A 22,342-nucleotide genomic window follows, 5' to 3' on the forward strand; every position below is an offset into this window, starting at 1 on the left:
CAGAGATTTCTCAGAAAGGTTTTTATGTCTCACTCCTCATCCTGGCTGGTTACAGAAAATTTGCTCACTGTAGAGATGATCCTTACCATTCAGTATCTTCACTCACTTCACTTGGTTAAGTAATTATTTTTCCTGTTCTGTGGTACAGGTAGCAGACAGATGAAGCCAAAAGTGCAGAAGACATAATAATCAGATCATTAGACCTGACACTTACTTCATACTCCTCTTTGAATCCATAGCCTTCTGCACACTTCATTTGGGTGATGTGCTGTAGCAAGTCAGCTACACGGATTGCTGGATGAAGCTGTCCGGTCTGGTAGGGCACATCCACTGGATCTCGCTTCTTGTAGGTATGGGATTGGACTAGACTGCTTGTGTCACTGACCATCGTATGGGTTTCATCTAGAAAAAGAGTATGTCATAATGTACTAGCTCATTTTCACTTAATAGAAATACAAATTACACAGACTTCTAGAGGAACTGCAGAAATCTGACACCACCAGCATTGCTTCTGTCTGTGAAGGCTACACCAGAAGAACAGTAAATCCATGGAGCAGTTTACACAGGGAAATTGCAAGACTGATTGGAATGAGGCAAAGTCCATGGTTCTACAATGGAAGCATTGCAGAGCAGTCCGAACTCTAATATTGTTTTAAATATCACTAGCTGATTACAAACAGGTTTTAAATTAGGCATTTGGTTCTAAACTGTATAGAAGTTTCATTCTGAAACTTCAACAAGTCCCATGGAATGAAATTGGACTTGCATTCTTCTTACATTACTGAAGTGCTATATTTTACGCTGCAAATTTAGAGCAAATGTTTGGAGTGAGCAAAATAAAAAGATGCACAAAATGGCTTATGGTTTCATCAAGCTAGGACTGCAATGGAAATGTAGATCTGATACAGCATTTGGAGACAAACTACGAGAGGACAAATGCAAAGGATCATCTGATCAGGAAAGATGTCTTGACTGGCTGCTGAACATGCTTTAGACCACAGTATATCATGAGCCATCACATTAGGCATGGAATGTTATATGTCAACTGACATGCAAACCAACAAACAGGAGAACCCAGTGGGCTGGTTAAAATTTTTATGAGACACATACTCTCCCAGCCCTCCACATCTCTTCCATGGGGCAAATGGGCAACTTACCATTGATTGGCACTTTTAAGAAGATACATATCAGGAGAAAAAAAGAGGAGGAGAAAAAGGAAACAGGGCATAAGCAACAGCACTACATTAATAATTGCATGTAATTTTATGTTTCTAATTTAGTCTTTACAATGATTTCCTAAACGAGTCAGATTCTGATCTCAGTTTCACAGTGTAAATTAAATGTACTGAAACCAAGGTATCTTACTGTGAGTCAATTCACACAGATGCAACTGAGATCAAAACTTATCAGTAAATAGATAGATGTGAAAGTGCACTCTGCCTAAGGAAGCAATATGACTTTCTTCCTCTTCAGATGGAATTTTAAAAATTTGTTCAGACTTGACAAGAGAAAAAAAACGAACCCAAATTCTAAGGTCCAAGTACCATCATAAATATTTTTTCTGTTTAGCCAAATAATAATTTTACATATCTCAAAGAGCTTTCGATTTTTAACTGAAATTGTAAATGTTATGCTTTGACTTCTTCAAACTACTCCTCACTGGCTGCACACTAAACATAGCAAGGGCTTTATAAAAATACTATATTTATTTAAAAAATACTACTTTGTAAAATACGTTGTATGAAAGGGAAGCATTAAAATAATATTTCCACATTCATAAGTTAGATATATTATAGCAGAAAGTTCCACAAATACTCTGGATTAAAAAGTCCCAGATTCTCATGTACATACGAAAAATACTACCACACCTCATTAAAGGTGACATTCTGGTCTTATACCACTGAAAATTGATGTTGAAGCCACAAAGCTCAACGAATCATATTTCAAGGATGATTGTAAGTTCTCTCAATTCACATTGATACTAAGACACAGGAAATCTGGTCCTCGATAAGCATACAGTCAATATGAACTGTGCATTTAAATCTAAACCAAAAATAACAGAGAAAAATTTATGGGTATGAGTATGGGCATTTCAATACTTTTCCTAACAGTTTGCTAACCTGATCTAATGCAGAGGAAAGGGATTAATCTTTTAGTCGTAAGATTTGATAACTTTTATCCAATGTGTGATAAAATTGTACTGCAAAGCACCTTGGGATGTATGGCATGAAACGTGGTATACGAGTGTAGGTACAGTATGTTGTTGTTGAAATGGCACCTGAAAACTACAAGGTGGCTAAGACAAAAAAGACAAAAAAAGTATAGGAAGTTGATCACGATTTTTTTGGGTGGCTTATTTCAATTTTAGAAACAGGTTAGAAAACTTTTTTTTTTTCAAACTACAGAATTCCTTGTAACACAGACTGTTAGTAACTAAGATGAAGGCGAAGCTATCAGATAGCAGGGTCTTGTGCTATGAAAGCAGCAGTTTAATCCTTATAAATCTCTTTCCTGTGAGCTCCTTGTTTTAAAGTAATTTCCTCTCTCCATTTCTTTATCTCTTATAGCTGTATTAATACTATTTTTCTCTCCTTGGGACTGATCTTTTAAGTTGTTTTAAATAAAGTGCTTTCAATCCTTGGTTTATATGGTACATTAGGAGTCACGTATATTAGTTTTTTCTTTGCCTTTGAGCACTGTAGCATGAGCTTTTCAGATGTTACGGTCCACTGTTTTTCAAAGGGTGAGCTCCTCCAGATGCAGGGTTCATATGCAATAGGAATTTTGTCCAGCTTAAATACTCCTACAGCTGCAGTTCTGCTCTCCACTTGCTCATTCCCATAGAGCTGTACAGCACTTATTAAATAATATATTTATTTACTAGTTATGTGAACTCACAGCATGGAAGGTATTTGGAAACCCAGCCCGATATCTTTTCTGGGCTGAGATTCTTCTTTCTCCAATTTCAGAAATATGCACATTGCTTGATACTAGAGAAACATGACCTACACTCATGCTCAGCAACTATAAATTTAGCCACTGTTATGTAAAATTATTTTTTTTTTAAATCTCAAGCTTTCACTCAGGTTATTAGGCTAAGCATGAAAGTTTCCCCTCAAATCTAAGAAAATTTCTTCATACTTGAGACTGAGAAGTCAGACTTGCCTTTTGCATTAGTTAAAGAGTTCACCAGTAATTATCAGTCTTGTTTTTTTCAATTGGCTAAGAAGTTCCTCATTTGCATGAATAGTCCAAAGATCTTCCTGTACATAAATTTGGAAATAGTAAGTGTGTTGTGGCCTTTCTAGCAGATTTTGAAAACTAAACTCAACCATTCACCCGACCTGTACCCTTCCCAGGAGGTCACACTAAAAAGTTCATTTAGTTCTAACTACAGGCTTGAACCTGCAGTCTAACACAACTTCTTTGGACACTGGAAGACAGCAAGAGCAGGTATTAGTTGCAATTAAAACCCAGCATATTTTGTTAATAGCTATATTCCTCTACCACCTCAAGCACAGCTAATTTGATTTACCTCAAACAAAACACTAGTCCTATACAGACAGTCATAAACACATTTTGGGAGAGAGACCTGGTCTGAATGGTACACCACTCATAAAAGGGTACTAAATTTTTAACATGTAAGGTTACAAAAATATTTCTTTTCCACCGTGAAAGAACTGGAAGATTTTCTGAGATGAGTAAGCACAGGTTGCTGTAGTAGACTAACAAATCTAACTAATCTAACTAACTAATTCAAGATTTTACAGATTTAGTAAAAGCAAATAATTTTTTTCCCAGTGTGTGTTTGTCTGATACCTTAATTACTTGCTTAGAGATTATTTCTCGTGGAAAAAAAAGCTAACAAATAATTTTACCTTCATTATTATATAGCAAAGGATCACACACACACACAAAAATAATCAGAGAAACCATTAACTAAAACTTAATAATCCAGATAGGAAATCTCAAAGTTTTTCTCCTGATAATAGTACTTTTCTCCTTGCCCACCCACAAGGTCAGAAAGAATATCTACTGGATGAAGCGTTGAATGAATGCTAAAGCACACAAAAAAAATCTAACATCTAAGGCAGTTAAGAGGCACTGCAAATTTCATTTGCATGCAGATTATTACATTGTTACAGTCACTACCATTACCTTCTTCCAGATTTACATAACGTATAAAAACACACAAGTTCCTTCTCCAAGTTATCACACTGAAAATGCACTGCGCTAAATACTCTCACAATAACAAATTTCAAGATCACCTTCCTAAACTTCTACTTCTTATATGCTTCACTCTACTTTCATTTAAGCCTGTTTAACTTACAGTTTAAGGGCAGGTATCAGTTAAGGGGTCTTGTATTTTTTACAGTGATTTGAAGAAAAAGGAGGAGAAAGAAAAATATTTGTTGTAAAAATATCAATCATTGTAGAAAGAGTAAATAGGCTTAACATTGGGGTTTGAATTCTTGCTACAGTGCACTGTTAAATTTTGACTTATTTAAAAAAAAATCTCCCTGTTTAGTTTAAAGTTAGTATGGGAAGGAGGTGTAAATGAATACAAGCCACAAAGCAGTTAGAGTTACTTAAGCATTGAAAATGCAATAGCGCCTCATGTTTACTGTTTTATCACTGTGCAGAAACCTCTCTCTTTTTGGCATTGGACAATAGCAGGTTTTCCTAAATTCCCAGTGGAAATGCTTTACACTTTAATGGTATGTTTTTAACCTACAGTTCTACTGTTCTATTTCATTCCTGTGACACCTGATGCATAATAAACTATACACTCTAAGTGTCATGTTATCATTTTGCTGTTCAAAACACCATCTCTCCTCTGAAATTTCACTTTGACAAGCATGTCAGAAACTGCGTGGTATTGTGAGAAGAAATGATAGCTGGTGGATGGCCAAAACTGTACTTTGTCTGATTTTCTGTATCATGAATAGTCTAATTAGGAAAAAATATTATTTTTAAGAAGTGACATCTTCAGTTCTGAGATAAAACGGAAAAAAATGAAGAAAACTATTTCAATTGCTGCAATAATCAAATTCTTTTGTGTCACTCCAAATACATGCATAAACATTTCCTCGCAAATCCACTTGTTAAAATTATTTTTCTCTTTTATCCCCTGACTTGCACTATGACAGTAGTAATCAAGCCTGATAACTGTCCTTAGCATTCTCAGTGTAGCCAAGCCTACCACCCCTCCCTTTAGCATAAAACGCCAGCTTTTTGTATACTATTGTCTGTACCCTGAGAACTGTGACTTTCTAAATTACTTCAGCAATAAACTTTGATAAAGGGAAATGTTCTCACCTAAAATTGCAGTTGGCACAAATGGATCTGTCATACATCATAAGCAGGTCAATGCAGAAAAGGTAAAAAGAAAGAGAACAGTAAATGATTGATAAATGTTCCCGAGTTTTCTTTCAGAAAGCTACAGTAAGCAACCATTATGTTGCTTATATACGTACTAAATTTCTATGGCAAGAAGTATAATAACATAATTATATATGCTTTTATTATGAAAAGGTCTATATGGGGTGGAAACCAAGAAAAAATCAATTACCTGGGTAATAAGAATTAGGCACTGTTGTGCTCAATGTGTTAGTTTTCATTGTAAATGAAGATGGTGAAGATACAGCTGCAAAGAGAAACAAAGCTGGTTAGAGACAGCGAAGTGATATGTGGCTATTTAAGCTGAGTGTTAACAGCATATGTGATTGACTTGGTTTAGAGTCCATCCTGCCATGTTTGTTGCACTGGAATCAGGACCTAGGGAGAACCAAGTATGTCTAGTGAATAAAACAGCTCACTGAATTCGATCAATTCTCTAAAAAGAAATGTCATCAGAGAAAGCATTTTGATCGGTGATGACAAATACACTTCTTAAATCACAAGATTAGACTGAATACTGATGCTTGAATAAAGACATCACAACAACAACAGGTGTTTTTGACAGGAGCTTTGATCATTAGTAAGTTTACTTAATAATACTGTAAATACTGCATGCAAATATTCTACTATAGTTCATTTTTTCCTCTCCTTTTTTTTGATATGTTCGGACAGGTGGATAATGTGTACACAGATACTGTTATGCCCTGAATATTATTCTTTGTTTAACAATGGTTTTCAGGGAGTGATACAAAGACCAATGCTATCTGAAAGCTGGCTTAAATAATGCTCGCAGTTATCATCCTATAAATGAATATATCTAAGACTACTTTCCTTTGATTATGTCTCCTGAATCACTGCATGGAAAGAACAGAGTGGTATTCCTTTTGGGTATGGATGCAGACATTAGTGGAGGTCAGGGCTGCTGCAGATAATAAAACTAGCTAGATACAGAATGCAGCCAGGATAATAAAATTTCATAGGAAGTAGGAATGTTCTAAATCTCTTGAATACAAGGCCTTACACAAATATTATTCCTAAAGACTGCTGCTTCTGGTGATGACATTTCTTGTGAAAAGTCTAATCAGAGCTTCTAGCCCTCAAGTGGTATAAAATACTTGCTATGCCAATAATTTCAAATTGGTTTAAGGTGGTTTACATAAAGAGGATTTCGTCCAAGGAACTCATTGCAGCTTCTTTGCTTGTTGTGACCATTCAGTAACACCACTGGAAAACTACATGATGATGACAGAAGATGAAGTCAAACCTCTTGATCTCTTCACAGAAGTAAGCAATCTCATTAACTGCAATGGTATATTCTCCCCAGAAAGGCAAGTCAGATTTTGAAAGATCTATTTCAAAGCAGTTTCAAAAGTAACTCAAACACAAATTAACATTGCAAATTCTGAGCCTAATGCTGCTGAGAGTAGTCTCACTGTATAAACCTCACAGAGTGTTCGTACAATTGAGCTGGCAAAGTTAAGTTCTTAAGCATATTATTAAAGAGTGGCAGTTGGGTCTTGCGTACTGTTAGCACTTGAAACAAAATTCCATCTTTGACAAATTCTGAAGATGTTCAAAAACACTGGTATACAAGAAAAACTGAGGTTCCTTAAGAACTACAAAAACCAAGAAAGTTTTTTGAACATAGTCATTCTTTTTGTCATGAACAATTGTAAAAAACTGGTCTTTGCTTAGTGCTAACCCCCAGACAGGAGTGAGTCCTTGACTAAAATTCTATTACAGGAAATTTTATATCCCCAATTTTATTTATTTTCATGGTAGATCCAAGAAGACCCAGGATATTAGAGAATCTCTTATGAAACTGCAGAACAGATAATGCTACTGAGTTCTTCCTTTGAAGCAACAGAAAGAGGATCATCTACAATTGGAAATAATAAGACAATCAGATCACCATTATTAAGTTATGAAATTAAAAAATAAATTTCACCTACAAAAAAAGAAGTGAGCAGGGGAAGCACTTGAAGGACTTGGGATAGCATGAGGGATATAAAATTTTTAACATAATAGAGATTGGAGAAAGGTAAAACTACAGATGTTTCAGTAATGTCTTTGCTCTTCTGCAGAAGAAAAGGATGGACAGAAAAAAGCTCAATTATCCTTATTATTTTTAAAGAAGTCTATTCTTGATGTCTGACTGTCTTGCTCATCCGAATACACACTGTAATGTGCTGCACAGTGGGAAACTCTGGGTCCCATGGATTTTCCATGACTGAGTAATGATGAATATTTTAAAAACCATTTGCACCTTTCTTCCACCTTCCAAAAAGAAAAAAAGAAAAGAGAACTTACATCTCCCATTTAGATTGTGTGTGTCCATGAAAGAGAAAGCTTCGTCACAGTTGGTGCCTTGCTCAGTGTAGCTTTTATCCATTGAATTCACCATCACTGTCATTTCCTGCCGTGTACTACTCAATGTCTCTTTTCGCTTTTTAGCCAATTTTCTTAAGAAATGAATATTGAGGGAAAAAAAGAAAAAAAACAACACTCAGTGAGCAGACATAGTCTTCATGTTGTTTAGATCAGTATTGTAGTTTGCAACCACATTATTAAGTAACATATTTACAATTATTCCTGCATTTCTGGAAACTTAAATTGATTTCACACTCATGTCTTTCAATGGCATCTGACAATCAAGGCATAGTTGCCAATGCCCTGACTTATGGTGAACAGCACCTTAATCCTTGGGGACCACCACTGAATTAAAGGGGACTACTTGGATACAAAGGTGAAGTGAGCTACTGTATCAGAGGCTACATCTGTTTAAATACATAAATAAAAATGATAGAAGATTTCACTGGAACTGAAAAATCAGTAACAATTTTCATTTCACATGCATAGAACTGTCTGGAGCTTTTTCACTGAGACACTGTATAATACAGCTAATTGGTTTACATCATACTGTATAGTATATGTTTGATCTCTTAACAAATTTTGCACAACCAAGTGACATTTTGAACTTACTTGGATTTCTAAAGACTATTTTCTGTCACTCTTGATTTCAGGAGAATTAGTCACAAGAGTTAGTTGCTTCTCAGCAGGAGTGGTCTGTCAGAGATATGACCTTGATTCTGATACTATGTTAGTGATTCATTAAGCTATAGAACTGCTTTTTTCCAGATCTGTCTGTTTCTGGCTAAACTAAAATTTCACTCTGTCTCCCCCAGAGTTATGCTTAGCTACCATCACAAAGTAACACGTCCAAAACTCTTGATTTCTCCTTCAAGCTCTGTGAGACATCTGTGATCCTGATGATGGTGGATCCCATGCCCATTTGGCTTGTTTCCTTGGCCTGAGACTCTGTCTTAGACCAAGCCTTTCTCCAAGTCCTTGCCTACAGACTTCATTTAAATTTTCTGGATTCCTTCTGTATAGCATCTTCCAAGGTATGGGTTGGAAATAACAGAAATAACTGCTCCACAGACTTTCATCTTCTCATATCTGTTCTTTCAATGACTTTTCCTCTGTGGAAAACATAATGAGCCAACTCATATCCATCCACCAGAAAGATCTTTTAGATAACTTCAACCAGAACTTACAGGAGCTTATTATGTCATCTATGTTTCCTTTCACTTCTAGAGGCCTACTGCATCAAGCGTAACCAACTTGTGCTAACTCTCAAAGCCTTTCTCTTTGTTAACTCTTATTAAGTATGAAAAAATTATTCCCACCGCAGACAAAAATTTTATACCAGCCTCTGCCAGATTTTCAAACAAGCACATGTTTGTCTCCCCTCATGTTGCACAGGAGGAGCTTTCTGTAAACTATTCTGCTTCAAATCACTGCCTGCAGACACACTGCAAAGTACTGCTATTACTCCTTACTATGCCGACTGGTAGTGCCTAAGAATCTCCCCATGTTCCCCATCTACCTGTTGTCTCTTATCTTACACCTAGGTAACAAGCCATATAGGCAGGAGCTATGGTTGTGTCCTGTACTGATATAGTACTAGGCTCAGCAGTATCTTAGTCCATGACTAAAGCTCGAGTGGCCTTTGAAACTAAAGTCTTTCTGTTAATAGAAGTAGTGATAGTGAGTGCAGGCATGGTATTGGGTCATTGCATACAAAAGTATTAAGCGTCACATTTAGCCCTCAATAAGCTGCTGGATTGCCACTCCATTCATGAGGGCATGTCCTCATGACTGTAAGCGATTGATGTACTCTGCCTTAAAATCCTGTTACAGTACCTGCAGTAACGAGTAGTGCATACCTCTTTTGCTCTTCCCAGCTCAGAAGTCACCTGCATTAGCTTGAGCCACCATGAACATACTCTAGATTGTGACTGATGCTGAGAAGGAGATGACAGTCACTTGTGGGACTCTGTACTACACTAAGCATTTAGATGTGCAAAAGAAACTCATCCATAAATGCTCATTATTATGGATTCCAAAAATCACTCATGATAATATTACAGTCCAGCTAAGAAAGAGTTTAAGATAAACAGTAACAAGACACATCCTTCCTGTAGATGAAGTTTAACTCCTGATTCTGTAATTTGGAATATCATTGGTGGACAGCAAAAATAACTCATCAACAAAGATCTTGCTTCTGATTTTTTATTTAATTTTAATTTAAGGACATTAAATGGAGGAACTTAACAAATCCCTTTCTGATCAACACTAATTTACTTTGTAGACTTGATAACAAAACTGGTTCTTTATTACTTCACAGTGCATAATCACAGAGGGGACCATTAGATAATCTAGTCTGAACTCTGTTATATCAGAGACAGTAAAATTTCACCCAAGTACCATGAGTAAAACAAAACTCTTATATCTTTGCATCCTTCAATCTCCCCTGTTCTTCATATCTAATTATTATGAATGAGCAATATATTATTTAAAGTAGAATCTGAGATGTATCTCCTAATGCATGAACAACTTAATGGAAGTCCTTTATATGGACAGGCTTAGCAAAGGCATAACATGAAATGGATATATTTTTTCTCGTTCCACCCTTAGCTCAGATGACAACACACTTAAGTCATGCATGGGCTCCTCTTCTGATCCTCTTTATCCTTAAGCTGAAAGTACCTACAGCTACTCCTACCACCTGCCAACCACTGGACAATTCCCATCTTAGCTGGGTTGTGAAACCAGAACCTGAACAGTGACAATGACAGCATCCACAGTGTGGTCACTGAAACTTCATCTATAAGGCACATATTGTACTTATTTTATTTCATGGCTGTGCAGACCATGGGAAAGTACTTCAGGACAATTCAGCACTATGGCAATGCTTCAGGAAGACATGCAGAAGCAGCTTTTTCTTCATGAGACCTCCCTCTCCAGGCTGGAATCAGCAGCTTCTCCTTAACCAGCTGTCAATCCAATTAGCTATCTAGACACTGCATACTCACTAAAGCCAGGAAACTGCAGTATGTAGTGGCCTTCCCTTGCCCATCAGTGGACCTTTGAGTAGTATCTCTATTCACAAAACCTTTAATCGATGTCAATCTCACAAGCTCAGCACTTTCTCCAAGAACTCTTGCATGTGAACAATGCACTGGTGAACAGGTCACAACTCTTCCTTAACAGTTTTTTAAAGAAAAGTTACTAGGAGAATTGCCCTGGGAAACATTATAGTGATACCGATCGATATCTGAAAATCCACAATGTGGTAAAAGATATGATACCAGCCACTCAGTGGGATTACAAAAAACCCCATGCGCTGGAGGGTACACATCTCCAGCATTTGCTGTTACAGGGAATGTCCTTTATTTTACAGTAAAAATTGTATCCTTCCCAAGGAAAGCCAGAGATCTTGCTTATTACACCAACAACATGAAGCTCAAATAACAACTCAGCTAATTTTCTTAAAGAAATTACACTAACATTTTCTCATTTCCTTTATTTTTGGTTTTTGTCCCATAATCAAGCTATAGCAGATTGTTTTTATGACAGCAACAACTGTACAGTACTTCTCAATCTGAATTTAATTCTGGAAATAGGTCTTGTGGGAAAAGTTCAAGTCTGAAACAACTGTTACAGGAAGAGAGCGATACCAGCCAGACTTTTGTACTGTGAAGAAAAACACCCATTGGGCTTCGTCAAGTAAACTTTAGTTGAAGATAACATTTTTTACATCTGCAGTTTGCAGATATTGCTGAACGTGTTGCATTGCTGCAGTCTCTGCAATTCATCCATTCCTTGGATCTCTTGATCCCTGGAAGGCTCTAGCTATACAAGATTTAAGAAACTTGTAAAACCATGGTACTTCACATCACCATCACCACTCATGCTCTCAGATTTGAAGTAAATTTTTTGGGAAAAAAAACCCTTGAATATTTGATCATCTTCACTCATAGAAAAGACACTTATTAGCTATTCTCTGATGTTTCCTCCTTCTTAAAGGAAAAGATATCTACAGGAAAAATAAAACAGATGGAAGCTCCCATGATGATTACCTGGGATGAAATACTTTATGTCAGGAAAACAAAAATGATCAGTTTATCACACAAATAGTGTTACCATCACTATATGAGGAAAGAGAATATATTATACCAGTCTCAGAAAAGAGGAGCCTGATATTCAGAACAATCTCAAGACTAGCTAGGAACTGTTGGTATTTTAAGGCACAAGAAATTGTGAGAAGTGAGCTGGTATAACGGTAAAAATATGGTAAAATGCAGAGCAGACAAACATACAGACTTCCCCCCCCCAAATTGTGTGGGATTTTGGGTATTGTTTACTCTGTTCTGTTACAAATATTAATAAAATCATCCTAGGAAAATAATAAGCTAAAGGCTTCATCACAATTTGTCCCCATTTTATCTGCCACCATGAAAATCTCAAAAGCTGCATCTTCTCCTGTACAGTCCCTTCTGGTTGAAAAGATCACCCTGTAAAACTTCTGCAAGCCTGACTCAATAGCTTTCTCAAAATCCTCCTTCTCTGTGACTTCTCCCTCAAACCCTCCAACAAACCAATGCCAATAACTGTTAAGTTGCTACATTATCAGCCTCTATTTGGTTCGTTTTCCATCTACTTATCTGTATCCATTTTCTCTGTCCTGTCTTGACTTAAATAACAAGCTCCTTGGGACCTAGCTTGCCTTTTCCCTTCATGTTTATAAAACACTAGGCACAAAGCACAAGGCACAATGGGACACTACCATAGTTAGAGGACTGTAACAACAGTAAAAAATAAAAAAAAAAAAAAAAAAAGGTGACTGGGGCTGATAACCAGAATCAATTCAGGCTCTGAAAGAAATGTGCCTTCCATTTTAATTTAGGAACTGTGAGAAAAGCATATTTATTTTAATCCAGCAAAAGCACTCACTTCCTTATTCCCAGTTCCAAACTGAGTGGTACTCCCCTTTTTGTATCAGTTTGCCTCCTTTCTTCCAAGCAAAGAAAGGAGAAACAAGATGCTACTTTCCACAGCTCCAGCAACACACTACCATCACCAAGATATTAATAAACACAGTGAGATGAAATTTGTAATACTGTTGCTAAAGGAATTGGGCTGATTTTTTTCCTTTAAATAATTCAATTAACTATTGCACTTATTGTAACTTAAGATAAAACAGCTTCTTCTTATATACACATTGTTTCAAACTTTACTTCTCTATTTGTGGACAGGTCACATAAATGGTTCTGATAAAGAAAGGATTGGGGGCTTTAATGCAACCCACTGTTGTGGTGCACTTCCAGTTACAAAAGCCTTTAACAGTTGCTCACCAAACCCCTGCAAGAATCTAAACTATAATCAGAAAGATCCTTTAGTAAAATAATAGCTGGTTAAAAAGATACAATACAAAGGGTAGGACTAAATGGTAATTTTTCACAACAGAGATACATTACCAGTGGGTATCCTACAAAAATGCACGTTGGGTTTTGTACTATTCACCAGATATGCAATGATCTAGAAAAAGGATGAACAACATTGTTGTCCACAATGTTTTTGGAGAACACACAATTTTTAAATGGTAGTAAAAATTAGAAATAGGGTTAAAAAGTTACAAATTTATCTCATGAGGTAGAGTGACTGGATATTCACTTAGGATAAAATTCAGTGTTGACAGATATAAAGTCACGCACATGGGAAAAAATAATCCTAACTATATACACACAATATTGGGTCTAAATGACTTTATAAACAACAGACGAAAGAAATCTGGTAGTCACTGATTCTCTGAAGACAAAAGTTCAGTGCTATGTATAGTCAAAAAGGCAAAAAGAAGTCAGAAATTATTAGGTAAGGAATAGAGAACAAAATGGAAAATGTCATTAAGCAACTGTATAAATCTATGCAGCTCCCACATTTTGAACACTGCATGGAGTTCTGCCATGTGCCTATCCAAAAAAGATTTCCTCAAACTAGAGAACATATACAGAGACATGATGGGAAGATCAAGGGAACAGATCCTACCAGAAGAGCAGTAGTCCTTATATAGATAAGGACTTGAAAAAGAGGCAGTCGAACCGGGAATATGATAAAAACATATAAAAAAGAAAAGCATATAAAAAAGAGAAGCATGGAGAAAATAAGAAATTAAGAAAGAATTACTATTTCTCAACAATGTAAGAACCAGAACCAGCAGGTATACAGAAATTTTTTTTAAATATAAAAGTAAATACTTTCACACAAACCAGATAATTATGGAACATATCACCACAGGACTCTAGAGATACCAAAAGTAAATATCGGTAAAAGAAAAACTGATTAAGGGCTGAGCAGAGGACAGTGAATGCACTACCTTATCTTTACTCTGTTCCTGTATTCATCTAAAGGTTTATCACTGGCCACTGTCACAGACACAATATTTAATCCAAAATTTGATGCAATTTTTTATTATAGTAACAAGCCCTACACGGATTATGCAAGAAACAGGACCTTATTTGCTTTTCTAACACTTAGAATTACTCACCTTTTTGCATTGTTTAGGCTACTTATGATATACCAGGCAGGATTAATTAACTCAGAAATTAATTACTTTGCCACTATTCTGGCTGTCTATGATATGCTAAAAGAAGACTCGTAATTATTTGGGGGGAAAATGCTTTAGACTGAAATAATTTAATGAGCATCACTGATTCAGCGACACTCAGTCTGAAGATGTAATTTAATAAAAGCTCTCCACAAGAAGCGTATAAGAAAGTCAGCAAATGTATCTGACTTAGTCCCTGTTTATTGTGTTTTTCTACATTTTTCATACTTATGCTGTAATTTTTTTTTAAACAACAAAACCATCCTTGTCAATAAGTGTGATTGTTTTCCTGTCTTCAGCAACGGGTCCTCTAAGGCAGACACAAAACCACACATCACACATCACTGTGAGAATTACACGTGTACGATGGAATCCAGGTTTAGTCTACCACCTCTGGTTTGCAATAGTACACATTTGGTAACATTGGGTATTATTCTAATCTGCATTATAAAATTCAAAATACTACTTCATATTTTTTAGGCTATCCTTTTAGGGCATACCTTGAATCTCCAATGCCTCATATGTATTCTTTATGTTACTTTTCACTGTTAAAAAGTCCTCATAGAAAACTAGTTTTAGGAACCTGAATATCTAATCCAATTTAACCAAAATAGTAGATTTCTTCAGGTGTTATTAAATAACTATCATTATAAGTAATTCATACTTTTATTCTGCTTTATATTTCTTATCAAAACAGCAACACTCTGCACAGAACCCTTTCTATCTCTGCTGAATGGACTGAGACACAAATATGAAACAATTGAAAACAAGTGAGGAAATAGAATAGAAATAGAAATAGCGTGGCATTAGGGATAGTGAAGTCCTGCTCATAGCAAACTTCTTTCATTCAATTTCACATTTATGTGCTTTATATTGAAATGTAGTATGTTCAAGAATGCAATTTCACAGTGACATTAAAATGTGTACTGTCGACACCCTATCAGACAGGAAGTAAAGTCAGAAGAAATACTTTTAAAGGCACTACCTTTTGCAGCAAGAACTAGCGAACACTTAATAAAATGCTTTACAAGTTGTCCCTACTTCAGGAACTCGCATTTCTAGAGAACAACCACAGGTAAAGTAATTGTCAAGAGAATTAAAAAAGAAAAAGGTAGGCAGGATCTCACTGAATTGTGTTGCTCCTTGCTTAGGATCTCTTAGTATGCAAACCTGTATTAGATTATAAAATTGTTCTTTGTCCTAAGAAGTCCAACATGTATTTTGTATTGACTTCACAACAAAGTAGAGCTACAACAGTATGGAAGACTGATGTAGAGACTATAGCCAAGAGTGCATAGGCCCTTTTACCTGATTTTACAAAGGGATGTTTTATCATAATTTCGTTTTAGGTGTCTTCTCTTTGTTTTAATTATCAACTTTCTGCTTCAGAGCAAGTGCTAACATTATTCATTTCATTTTTATCATGCTCTTGCAATGTCTGATAAAGACAAAAGAATGAACTTTAAAAATATGCTGTGATGCTGCTTGAATTTTGAAAACAGTGTTCCTGATACTACAGGATTTCTTTTTCCTCCCTTTCATTCACTGTGGCTTCCATTTTTCCCACAGAGACTTTAGACTCAGCTTCTGCTTTATATGAACGCCTACATCAGGTTATCTGAGCTTCTGCAAGTGAGGGTTATAGCATCAAACCGAAGAACATCTCAGGTCAAAGGAGGCCTTGCACTGACTGATTTTCTTTGCTGATGGAGTGGCTGAGGGGGAACATTGGGTGTCTGACCAACAGTGCGAAAAAACTGGAGCTATGTGTTCCATCAGATTAATGTACCAACGTTTATTTGAAATGGGCTGACTCTTGTCTTAGCTCACAGAGAAAGTTGATTTTGTGGTTACAGTTTAGTTCTTGTTTGTCCACCTAAGACCTTGGTGCATTTTAGTATGATTGACAGGCTCTTCAGGAAAGGCTCTAGGCTATGGTGGTAAAAATCAATTTGAGAAGCTCTGGCAGAACTATCTGTCTGCAAAGCTCCTGGCTGCACTGTTTCTGGCTCAAGTTAGTCACTGGTCTTGGTCTTCAGAAAAATGCACCCATACACTTTAAAAAAATGAATCCAACACCCCCCTGTCCTTCCAACAGGAGAATGAAAAAGTAATGAGATGTAAGCAGCAATATTTTTCAAAATTTACCATTATCTAATTTTGACCATGACCTTGATTATTATAAGTAATAAATCAGGCAATAAAATGTCCTATTCTACTCAACTGAACTAAAGAAGGAAAAATGAAAAGCCATAGATTCTCTCAATTTGTCTCAACATTTAACTATTTTGCAATATGAATTTAAATTTGTGTTTTGATTCTTACGATCCCCAGATTAATGAAGAAAATAGTGAATAGAATGTTTAATTGACCCATAGGTCCTCCTGAATTGTAAGGGTGTATAAGAAAAAATACATGGAATAATAACACCTTGGTTTTTTCCTACAAATGAATTAAAAGGAAAATGCTTATGAATCTGTTCAGTTCACTAAAGACTTAGCTGACTGATTTACTTATGTGATTAGAGCAGCCATGTGGAACTACTTGCAGGATGAGGATCAGGATGCCACTTAGAATGTGGGAGAGGCTCAAGTATGGCAAATCCTTTAAAAGAACAGGGAGGAACTCAGTAGCCCAGCTGGAACACATGAAGGCCAAAAATCACGGAGTGACAACAAACTGCTACATGCTTGTCCTCTCTTCCCAGGAAGAAAAGAGGACAGCCAGGCAGCTGAGAGGTCTGTTATGGTGAGGAATACAGGGACCCAGAGCAGCTGGGTGCAGCTAAATCAGGGTAGGGAGATGAGGGGTGAAATAACTGCATTATACCAAAAAATACCACTATAGTATTTGACATAGGAGCAGACTAGCACCCAGGTGTCTCTTTCAGCCGATGGCCCTGCTCACTAAACCAGTAAGTCATACTCTGATCCAGTCAATCTTGAATTACTCTCTTCAAAGCAGTGTATTTTTAAAGGTTTTGGAGAGTTCTTCCTATTAAAAAACATGTATAACCAACCAGGGGATTAGGACTCTCTGATAAGAAAGGAAATGGACTTTTAAATATCACCTGACTGAGCAGGTAAGTGAACCTGGATCTCTCTTGATAGACAAATCCTGACTGAGGAGAGACTGACAGAGCTGGACTTGTTCAGCCTGGAGAAGAGAAGGCTTACAGGGGATCTCACTACAGTTTTTAATCACCTCACTGTGGGAGAGTACAGAGGAGACAGAGCTAGACTCTACACACATGGTGAAAGGACAAGGTACACTAGACACCAGCTGCAACTCAGGAAATTCCTAGTAGATCTTAGTAAAATTTTGTCACCATCAGGGTAGTCAAACAGTGGAGCAGGTGCTCAGAGATGTGGGATCCCCATCTTTGGAGATACTCAAAACCCTGATGGACAATGTCCTCAGCAACTCAATTTAGTTTGTCTGCTTTGAGCAGGATGTTAGAAAGGATGATCTCTAAAGGTCCCTTCTGATCCAAATTATTCTAGGATTCCCATTAAATGTTCTGGTAATAGGGCTTTTTTTCATAAAAGGAAGCCATAGTGATTTAAAGGATTACAGATTTGAACGCAATCCTCAACTATGCCCCCCCTTTGGAATAGCCCTACACGTGAGATGCACAGTCAGAACCAATACAGGACAATACCAGCAAAATTACGTACAGTCAAATAATTAAATATGATGGTAGATGTAGATTCTTTCTAGTTATTTATTTCATTTTTTTAATCTTTTTTTTTTCTGCTGCATGTACTAAACCACCTTTCTAACTTAAGGAGCAAAGCCTGTGTAAATATTTTTATCAATAAAGCTTTTTCATTAGAGGGCTAGTTATATTCACGTTGAACTGCATAATGAGAATGTGATCATTTTCCATGAAATAAGGCAAGTTATATTTTGATTTTCTAATATGGTATTAATAATACACATGTTCTCATTTTAATGAAGATGAAATGTTCCATTTCCCATTGTGTTTGATTTGTATTAATTTCTGCTACATTAATTGTACATAAATGTACACTACTTTACATGCTTTCTACTACACTATTTCAACTTTATTGAAATGAAGTATTTGAAGTTTCTGAAGAGGTCCTTTTCTGAAATGTATGGTCACAGGAAAATTCCACACCTGACCTTTCCTTTTGCCTGAGGATCCTTCCCCCCCCCCCCCCCCCGATGTCATTTTCTTAGCTAACTCCATTAAGAACAGTAAATGAAATTTACACAGAACCTGGCCTTTTCTTTTGTTAGCATATATGCCATTTTACTTATCTATAGTTAACAAGACTATATTGGTTCTTTTGTAGGCAAAGGAATATACATACTTGATTTTGTTTTAAGAGATAAAACTTGAAAGAAATAATTTACATGAATGAAAGACGTGTATGTCATATCAGGCTCACAGAGAGATTATTTCCTTCACAGTATTGTGTAGATGGGTATTAAACACTGCACATGGTACAAGAATACCGTATTTATAACATATTGTTTAAAAGATATATTTTTGCATTTGACATTGCAAGTCTTCCCTTTTGTCTCAACACCTTTTCTTTTTCTTCTTTTCCCCCATCATATTATCATATGATCTGAATAAAAAACTAAACAGACAACACTGGGGCCTACTCAGGAGGAGGTACTTGTGTGATGTGTAGCGCCAGACACATGAACATGAAAGCTTTTCATGAAATATATTCACAACAGATTTTCAAATCTTCCTGAAACTAATTATCATTTTAGAAAAAGCTGGCTAATGATGAAAGAAAACACCTTCTTATCCCATAGCTGTCAGTTTTAAGTAAAGCCTCAAACTCCCAGGGGTGGTGTGCACTGTAGGTGGCCAGAATCCCTCTGCTTTCACGAACTGAGACAAGAGGCAGTGTTAAACTGATGCAAATTTGTTCTGGGATGATTTTCCCCACGCCAAATTTTCAACACATTTTCAGAAGTGATCTCAGCGTGAGGAATTACAGAGCTGTATGGCAGATATATCTGTTATGTGGTGGTTTCATCATCCTCTTTGCCCACTAGCCTCTCTCTTTGAGATTTGCTATGATATTCTAAACTCCTTAAGCATGGCCAGGCAAATGTCTGTCTTCAAAAATAAATCTGCCCCGTAAGCGGTTCCTTCCACAAATGGAAAATCCCTAGCCCCGCAGTGCATTACTAGTTGAGGCTGACCTGGGTATGGGACAGGAATTTTCTACATGAAATAATGTGTTATTTTCACCACGGGGTTAGAAAGTTTGTCTTGCAAGTCCCAGCAGAGGAAACAGATTCCCAGATTTCTACGGAGTCTAACAAGTTACTTCTAGGCTTGCATAGACTCAAGTTAATAGAAAGCAATAGTAACTGTGACAGTTTTAAATACAGGAAATATTTTGCCCTCAAGGTATTTGGTGTCTGCATAGATCTCCCTCTCGCTGGAGAGAAACTAAGGCATTTGGCTTTACCAGTATAAGGACATAAAATACAGTCAAAATAAATTGTTTAAAGTTCTCCAAAACATTCCCTAAAGGAATTATCTCTAGCATATTTGCTATTTAAATATATGTAAATATATTGTAACTATTGTATATATTATATACATGTATGTATATATGTAAATATATAACTAAATATATGTAGTGGTGTAGTGCAGAACCAAAAGCAAAGGTTTTGATAAGCTGCATCTATTACAACTCATTCACTGGCTTGCTGCTCCCCACTAACAGAATACAAAACAGCCAAAGGCTTTTTGCTGATCAGAAATTGTATTGTATTAGTACAGATGTTCTGGTAGACAGATAAGCTTCCTGACGTAGCTCCTACGTAAGTCCTGCAGTGGTAGGTACCCTGCAGTGGTTATATTACCTTCTATGCAAGACAGTGTTCCTTGCTCATGCTGACTTTTGACCCACAGTCCTGTACTTCCTCACTTGAATAGGTAATTTTTTAATCTTTGTATCCCAATACAGGCAGCAGCCTGTACAACATAATTGCTAGTGCTGGTACTGAGCATTCATAAACTCGCACATGATTTTTTTCTGTACTACCTACGCTCTATCTCCATCACGTGCCTTTCACTTTTTCAAGCAATTCTCTCCTTCAAGACTTTTGTAATATTCAATATACCTCAGCAGTTTAAAATATCCAACTGCATAGGATTTTAATCAGCCTTTTAGAGGAGTCTATCTTTCTTCTCTTCCACAAGAAGAAATCTGTCTCCACAAAAGTCACTGACTAAAAACTCAGAATAGGCAATACTCACAGTCATGTAAGAAAGAAACTCATTTTTTCCTAAGGGTCTGCTGAAATTGGCCATCCCCTTAAGGCAGGTAGAATAACTAGTGGGATGCATGAAGATACAGCTGGAGCATAGTGTTGATAGTGCACTAATTTAATAGCGCTCTGTGCTTACTGGGGGAAGGAATGCACTAAGCAGTGTTTTTTTGGCAGCATGTAGCTCATAAACCATTCAAGTGCTCTCCGAAGCCATGGGTATATCATCTAATTGGCAATGGAAGTGTGGTGGCAGATGGACTGCTGGTCCAAAGCTGTGACAACAGGAGGAAGCGGTCCAGCTGAGAACTTGTGAGGCTGATACTATTTGGTCACTCTAAGATGCAGCTGTAACTTTAATCCAATCTTACCCCATGCAAAGGAATGGGGCTTCTGGAAGAAACTGTCATCTGTCCCCTTTATAAACAGCTAATGAAGTTGTCCAGCCCCTCCTTCTCTCTTAGCAGGTATGTGCGTTGGGGTCTTATGTTCTATATTCAATGGCTCATGATGAAGATGTTAATATGAGGCTTGTATGGCAAGGAAGGTTGATTAATCCACTTTAGGGGCTCTTTATACCACTGTGGAAAGGGCAGCTGATACAGCCACATACCATGGTGGCTTTAGGTGAGAACATTTCAAATACAGATATTTAGATCCCTTCATTTCTAATTCTGGCAAACTTGAACCTATTAACACCAAAGGCTTTCTTAATTAAAAAATCTAAGAAAGGTATCAAGAAAAGCTTTTCTAAATCTTTCTAATACAGTTTCATCTGAAAAAAATCAGTGTTATAGCCACAATAACTTTAACATTTGAAGAGAATCTTAACTAATGATTGCATATAACATGGGATTTTCACTCAGAGCTTTGCCACCCACAAGCACTATGATAATCCAAAGACTGAGGAATCAAAATTTTTGCATGGAACCACTCTACCTTTAAGTCTACACCTCTGTCACAGAAACACAAAGAGAAAATGAATGCCTTGTCCCTTTTCTCAAATCTAATTCTGAATTCTGTGAAAACACACTTTTAAAGACAGAAAGACATCTTTTATCCTAGGAAAAGGAAAAATCTGGAACTTCTAAACAGAGCTTGCACAGTAAAATTCCTTTTGAGCAAACAGACTAAAAGCTATAAATAATGTCGTAGTCCTTCCCCTGATGAAATCATCCATTACAAGAGTACTATATGTATTAACACAAGTTGCTAGGCACTGTGCTGTTCTTCAGAAGGCAACAACCCCAAACAACTAAAATACTACTACGTGGTAGCTGCTGTTCTTACAATTCACAGCCCAGTACTTCAAATATATTGGAATATTACAGTAGTGATGTAATACAGTAAGTATACTGAGTTTTATAGAGATACACAGACCTGTCGCAGGGAGGTGGCAATGAAGCCAGAAACAGAACTAACAGGCTTTTGTGTTGAAAATAAAAAACTATTCCTTTGCACTCCTCTAATAATAACAAACAATGATGAAGTTTCTTAGATATAATGTGGTAGTGCTAAAATTGACTCTCCAACTCATTATTTACAGAGAAAGGATGTAAACTGTGACAACTGCAAGGAAAACTGCTCTTTCTTTATTAAAAACCAACCGAATTTGATAACAAAGCAAGCAGTACCTCTGTAGCAAGGGTTCCATAAAAAAGAGGTCCATAAAAATGATTCTGCACCCCTGAAGAATTTAATGGTTAATAATATCCGTTCTAT

The 22,342-nt window shown here is 36.6% G+C and overlaps 1 protein-coding gene across 1 annotated transcript in view; it reads right to left on the reverse strand.

Annotated features, from left to right (window-relative positions):
- The window catches only part of PTPRM (protein tyrosine phosphatase, receptor type, M), a 340,322-nt gene that overhangs the window by 93,841 nt on the left and 224,139 nt on the right, over window positions 1-22,342 (reverse strand). The window contains exons 15-19 of the mRNA XM_010584832.1: window positions 7,711-7,862; window positions 5,573-5,647; window positions 5,320-5,346; window positions 1,158-1,169; window positions 215-402 (exon numbers count right to left, since the gene is read on the reverse strand). Of these exons, the coding sequence (XP_010583134.1) occupies window positions 215-402; window positions 1,158-1,169; window positions 5,320-5,346; window positions 5,573-5,647; window positions 7,711-7,862 (454 nt within the window). The remainder of the gene's footprint in view (window positions 1-214; window positions 403-1,157; window positions 1,170-5,319; window positions 5,347-5,572; window positions 5,648-7,710; window positions 7,863-22,342) is intronic.

This window comes from Haliaeetus leucocephalus, unplaced genomic scaffold, assembly GCF_000737465.1.
Source record: "Haliaeetus leucocephalus isolate CR32 unplaced genomic scaffold, Haliaeetus_leucocephalus-4.0 Scaffold1007, whole genome shotgun sequence".
Taxonomy (NCBI): domain Eukaryota; kingdom Metazoa; phylum Chordata; class Aves; order Accipitriformes; family Accipitridae; genus Haliaeetus; species Haliaeetus leucocephalus.